Source organism: Lygodium microphyllum, chromosome 24, assembly GCF_053477565.2.
Source record: "Lygodium microphyllum isolate KBCC chromosome 24, Lygodium_microphyllum_v1.1.10, whole genome shotgun sequence".
NCBI lineage: Eukaryota > Viridiplantae > Streptophyta > Polypodiopsida > Schizaeales > Lygodiaceae > Lygodium > Lygodium microphyllum.
The window spans coordinates 119,784,972-119,790,856 of NC_141158.1; the positions used below are offsets into that span (position 1 = coordinate 119,784,972).

The 5,885-nt window shown below is 40.5% G+C and overlaps 1 protein-coding gene across 2 annotated transcripts; it reads right to left on the reverse strand.

Moving 5' to 3' along the window:
- Positions 1 to 1,256: 1,256 nt before the first annotated feature.
- Positions 1,257 to 4,355, reverse strand: NCBP (Putative cap-binding protein). 2 transcript variants are annotated; one of them, XM_087665886.1, is made up of 6 exons: positions 4,058 to 4,355; positions 2,417 to 2,512; positions 2,217 to 2,321; positions 2,052 to 2,129; positions 1,823 to 1,942; positions 1,257 to 1,649 (listed from the first exon to the last, which is right to left on the reverse strand). In XM_087665886.1, exons 1-6 carry the CDS (start codon positions 4,289 to 4,291, stop codon positions 1,518 to 1,520), a joined length of 765 nt encoding a protein of 254 aa, XP_087522012.1. In that variant the 5' UTR covers positions 4,292 to 4,355; the 3' UTR covers positions 1,257 to 1,517. The 2 variants fall into 2 exon arrangements, with proteins under 2 accessions (XP_087522012.1, XP_087522013.1); XM_087665887.1 differs by having other exon boundaries at positions 4,079 to 4,352.
- Positions 4,356 to 5,885: the final 1,530 nt, after the last annotated feature.

Sequence of the window (5,885 nt, forward strand, 5' to 3'; positions counted from 1 at the left end):
TGTGCTACAAAGGACTCTGTGCGTATTTGATGGTGACTTAGAATCCATTTTAAGGTGCCCAAGTTGACTTCATTTTTGGCCTTGGGTCAACTAAGAACTTACAATATCCCAGAGGGCAATGTTCCAATTGATAGCCATTTGATGGCTTTGCACACACGAGCATGTTGCATCATATCTGACATGCAAGTTAGTTTTGACCTCGTCTACTAGAGCACTACAAATACACCATAATTAGCAAGAATTTGGCACCACACTTAAGGGTCGAAGCTCCATCTAAACAATCAGCATGCCACCACAGTTAAACCTCACATCTGCCATGCCTTGTTTGTCTTGTTGGCTTCCACGTTACAAAAGAGGCTCAGCCCTTGAGATGCTAGCTAGACATTGGAGTGGCCACTCATTGACACTTGATATGCATACATCCGTCCAACACTTTGGATAGATTGAGATTGCTAAACTTTCCATGTTCATTTCCATCAGATTCTCTAAAAGGAAAAGATGGTTTAAATGCCTAGATATATGTTGTGATTGTCAGTCAGTCAGTGACTACCAAGGACATGTCCAAGGTGTTTGTCCTAAGGAAAATGTATCATGCTGTACAATAAAGTTGTAAGATCTCAGGGATTGTTTTTAGCCATAAAATGGCAGAAGCTCAAGCTAAAATCTATTCAGCACTTCGCAGTAGTCCATGTTCATTTCCATCAGATTCTCTAAAAGGAAAAGATGGTTTAAATGCCTAGATATATGTTGTGATTGTCAGTCAGTCAGTGACTACCAAGGACATGTCCAAGGTGTTTGTCCTAAGGAAAATGTATTATGCTGTACAATAAAGTTGTAAGATCTCAGGGATTGTTTTTAGCCATAAAATGGCAGAAGCTCAAGCTAAAATCTATTCAGCACTTCGCAGTAGTCACGTGGCAACAAGTGGACATACGCAATTTCCATGAATGAAAACTCCTTGCCAGCAATGCATTGAGCAGTGTGACCAGTTAAATACATGGCTCAACTTATAACCAAGCCCTTGAGCTCAGAGATGAAATCACAATGCACACTCATGCTCTTGCCACATCAACTTGCAAGATCAGAAATGTGCATTTTCCCAATGCTCTAGCAATGTTGACATTTGCTATGTTATCATTTCTTTGCCACTCTGGAACAGAACTATATGGACTTGGATGCAAGCTTCCATGGAGAATCCCTTTAATGTTTTGAAAGGAATCACGCCAATGGGCAGAGCACGACTTTAAACCATCTGGTGCAAGCAATTATCTCATAGGACGATTAATGTTAACATACCATACACAACTTACACCACCAGAAGGCAATCAGTCTAAGAGCCCCAAACAGCTGGAATATGATGCATGCGGCATGATAAGATGAAGTGATGCAGGAAAAGGCTGCTTTACAAGAACTTGAAGTTACAGAGACCCAACAGCAGTTGCTCCAGAGTTCCATAATTCTTGTGAATGGGTCCACAGTTGACTGATAAGATTGTACAAATCTCCAACTAGTGTTCCCTAGCCTCTTAACCATGTATTCCTGAAAGATGAATTATCTCGTAGTGATGCATCATGAGGTTTGTACTCCATCACATAGCTCTGAGGTAAATGCAGATGTCGCTTGATAGAATCTCGAAGTGACATGACAGCCTGAAAAAAACAATGTAAACACATCAGCATAGTTCACTCTTTAAGCTAATTTGTATGTCATTTATAGCAGCATACAGCCTGAAAATGACTACATAAATGCATCAACATAGTCCCTCTTTAAGCAGGTACCCGCTTCATCAACAATGTGTAACAGCCAAAAGAGGATTATTCACCTGGTTATCTGATGCATTCCGATTCCAGACACTAAGTATGTCCTCACCAAAACGAATGCTCAAAACAGCTCCACAGACAGTATCACCAGCCTCCAATTGATCTCCAACAATGGCTAATACCTGTAATGACAAAGGCAAATAGTAAACATATAGCTGCTCCAAATGACTAGGATTCACAATGAAAAGGGTGGAAGGAGATGGGCCACAAACACACACACACACAACGCACCAGATCTTCCCAAAATCGCCCAGAGACAATTTTTTTAAACCGTATAATCCATTTACCACCATTTCTATTGGCAGCATCCTGCCAACCGCAAAAGAACATACATTTTTAACCACAGCAAAGATGATTAATCACAACCAAGCATTAACTAATTGGACATTTAGATACCTCCCACAAAGGCCGGATACCCTCTTTGAATAAATGAAAATCAGTGGGGTTTGGCAGAGATGATGCTCTTGCAAGATGGCAGTAGCAACTCCAAAATCCTTCAACCTGTGAGATGCTTAATTAGATGCCATGCAATGCTTAACATTATAATGAGATTATATCCTTTTCAGTAAGAAACAAAAACATGTCAATATGCTCACCGTGCTGAAGTCTGCAATCTTTTTCACACTATCTTCGTAAGATGTTTGTGAGCGTACCCCAGGGGTGCGTCGTGTATACCAGAAAACAAATCGATGCTGTGCACAGCCAGGACATCAATGTTAAGACCATAGCCACTAGAAAATGATGTCTGCCATATCTCACTAACAATATAGAAGGAAAGTGGAGAATCAGTACAAAGACAAGCCATCATATACAAATGGAACAAGGAATACATACAACTAAAAGTAGGCAGGGATTGGAGGACAAGTCCTCTAAAATATGGACATGACCAGCATTACAAGGCAGTGCACTGTTGAAGCCAGATTTTTGCAAAATCCAAAATCTAGCAGTGAGTCACACCACTCAACGCATCTAGATTTGAATTGCACATGCACACGAGCAACAAAGACACTGTAGATCTCATATAATATACATATTACCTAGACAAATATAGATACACCCATACCTGAGAGGAAGAAAACACATTGCTATCTTCTTAACCCACCTCAAACCTTTGTAAGTACAAAGATGATCAGTCCTACTTCTAACTTTGTGTGAAGTATGACTTATTTCCTACTAAGGAAGCACCTTTGTTACATCCGTAGACATCCAGATAGGCACTAGTAGCATTGGTCATGAAGTGACTTAGTGTGAATGCACAAAGGGCACTTCAGATTTAAGGCAATTGAATCCTATTTATAGGACTCAAGATCCTATTGTGCACATTCATTTGTGATTACCACTATTGGACTCGTGGACCATTGGCCAATGTATCCATACACCAGGATGGTGGTAGCGTCCCAACCCTTGCGATGTGGTCGTGACCCGGAGTGCTACTAGCTCCCAAGCTGAAGGGTGAGCATGTTTGGCTCTATGACCGAGAGGTGAGTTTGATGTCCAATAACTTTTACTTGTGGATATGGCTTGTGTTGTGTCTCATGTGTAGTTTACATTCCCCAAGGATCCAACCTGCACACGAGACTCGACACAAGCCATATCTACAAATAAAAGGGATTGGACATCAACCTCACTTTCCAACCATAGAGCCAAACAGGCTCACTTGCAAGCTTGGGAGCTAGCAACACTCTAGATCACGATCACATCCCAAGTGTTGGTGTCCCATACTACCAATCCACACTGTCCTAGTATGTGGCGTTGAGAAACCCTTCACCCGCAGTTTAGGGTTTGCAGCCCCAAAAAGGGGCGCCACCATAGACTGGCTGTGCCTATTTATAAGCCACTCTCTCATTCATTCCTTTCGACTGATTCATTCACTCTATCACCTCTTCTCTCTAACCTCTCCACTGGAGGACATTGTTGTTCGTGGTTAGTGGCTATCTTCATCATCTTCCTTGTGCTCCGGCACCCTTGCTCCCTTGTATCACATTCACTCCATGATTCACAACGTTTGGATCTCAACAACTCAGGAAATGAACAGAGAAAAGCACAATGACAAAAATAAGGAAAAGAATAACAAAGCTAACATTAGAAATTTGTGGGGCGTGGATCCTATAACCTGCAAAACTAGTCGCATCATTTAAAGAATGGTGTTGTTTCTTCTTCCTCACATGCTAACTAATTTTCTACGATATCGATTCTCTCTCTCTCTCTCTCTCTCTCTCTCAACGACACACACACACCACGTCAAATAGCAGAAGAACCTGCAGAGGATGAAGGCCCGCCCTAAGCTCACGACTCTTGCGTTCCCGCTCTTCTCCTTCACGAGCATGCCTCTCCTTCTCTTCAATCTCCTTCACGACCTTCTCATCAGGCAGGAGATCGGCCGTAAGCGGAAGAAGGGGCGGCCGGTCGCTGGGAGGAAGAAGCTCCAACACACTGTTCTCGCTTTCCTTCGTCTGATCTGCCACGCCCATGACTCTGTCTTGTCACCGTTTGAAACGAAACACGGCTTGGGCTTCGGCGTGGGAGTTTTAGTGTCGGTCTTTTACTTTTCTTTCCTTTTTTAACAAACATTTATCTCGTATACAAACCTTTAACTCCAAGTTTTAGTGTCGGTCTTTTACTTTTTTTAACAAACATTTTTCTGGTATACAAACCTTTAACTTCAAATTTTAAAGAGATTTATTTTAGAGTCAAATTTTGCATATTTGTCATTTGCATCACCAAATAATCTTGCACCGTTCAAAACATTAAGCAAATTTTCATTAGAATTTTGAAGGTGTTTTAACAATTCTTATATCACTACACCTTCGTTTTTCACGATGATTGTAGCATACTCTTTTGGCAAAGGTTTTTTTTTTAATAATGCACTGATAATATGGGAACAAAAAATGTGTCCTTCTCTTGGCAAAATAAGCCCGTGACATGCGCAAGTCAATGCAATCATTCTTTACCTTCACGTGGATAGGTGAATTCACTATGCACAGGTACAAGTGGAACTTGCAAGTATCAACCCAAGGTAAAGGGACCAATAGTTAAATGGCCAGAGTGTGTAGGTGGATCTTTATCGTAGAGGCAAAACTTGTAGGTTTGAGATTTTGAGCATGTGCGCTAGGTCTGTCTCTACTAGTGAATTTGATTTCAACTCGTTGCAATTCAAAAATGATGCTAGAAATTTTGCTCAATGAGTTCCCTTGTCACAAAATGAGCCTTGTGATGTGTGACAATTGCAAGCCTTTTGAAAAACACATATAATCTAGTTGGAAAATGGGACTTCAACCCCTATTCTCTTACGATTCTGAAAGTCACATATGCATAATATAATTGATTCCCCTTCCTAATGTTATTATGTGAGATGACCAACGATCCATTATTGACCCCTACTAGGGTCAATCAAGTCTTTTATCGAACTGAAGGTTTTGTCTAACTGAAAACAAATATTAATTCCAAGAAAAAAATAACAAAAAACCATAGCCCATAACAAAGAAAATAGCCAAGTGACCATAGCCATATCTTGCATTGAAATATAACTCATGGTATAATGAATCCATGGCTTAAATTGGGAAGATGACAACACATAGATCAAGGCACTTAATGAGGCTAAGGCTCATGCATAAGAACTTGCCATCATGCTAGATGGACATGAACATACATCTTCATGCTAAGTGGAAGGATCCAAGCTCCTCGAATGGAGAGTAATACAAATATGAATAGCCAAAGATGCGCAAATGCTAAATGTCCACCTTTTATCATAAACCCTAGTCTCCAATGTTTGGTATGAAGGCTAGGCCTAAATTGCTACATTATAAACCATCCCAACCTAAGATAGTTTTGTCCTCCAAACTAAAATGAAGAAGTATAATGGACAATGGGAGCTCATGTTGAAGGAAACGCTTGTCGTGTGGGGCCTTGATTAAGAATCATCCTCCATAGAAGAGTGAAGAAGTCTTCTAATGAAATAAACATAAATCGAAATCCAAAATGTGCATAGTAAAGAATATTACTACCTTAATAAAATGCCCATAAGTTTTGGTGGACAACTCCAATTTGTACAACTGAGATGTAATT

What these genes read in the sequence shown, in the direction of transcription:
- NCBP (XM_087665886.1), bottom strand. Translation starts at nt 4,291, where the DNA reads ATGGGCGTGGCAGATCAGACGAAGGAAAGCGAGAACAGTGTGTTGGAG. An exon ending in GGCGATTTTGGGAAGATCTG is followed by an intron (nt 1,943 to 2,051) that starts GTGCGTTGTGTG and finishes TTGTCATTACAG; the next exon opens with GTATTAGCCATTGTTGGAGA. An exon ending in GGAATGCATCAGATAACCAG is followed by an intron (nt 1,650 to 1,822) that starts GTGAATAATCCT and finishes TGTTTTTTTCAG; the next exon opens with GCTGTCATGTCACTTCGAGA.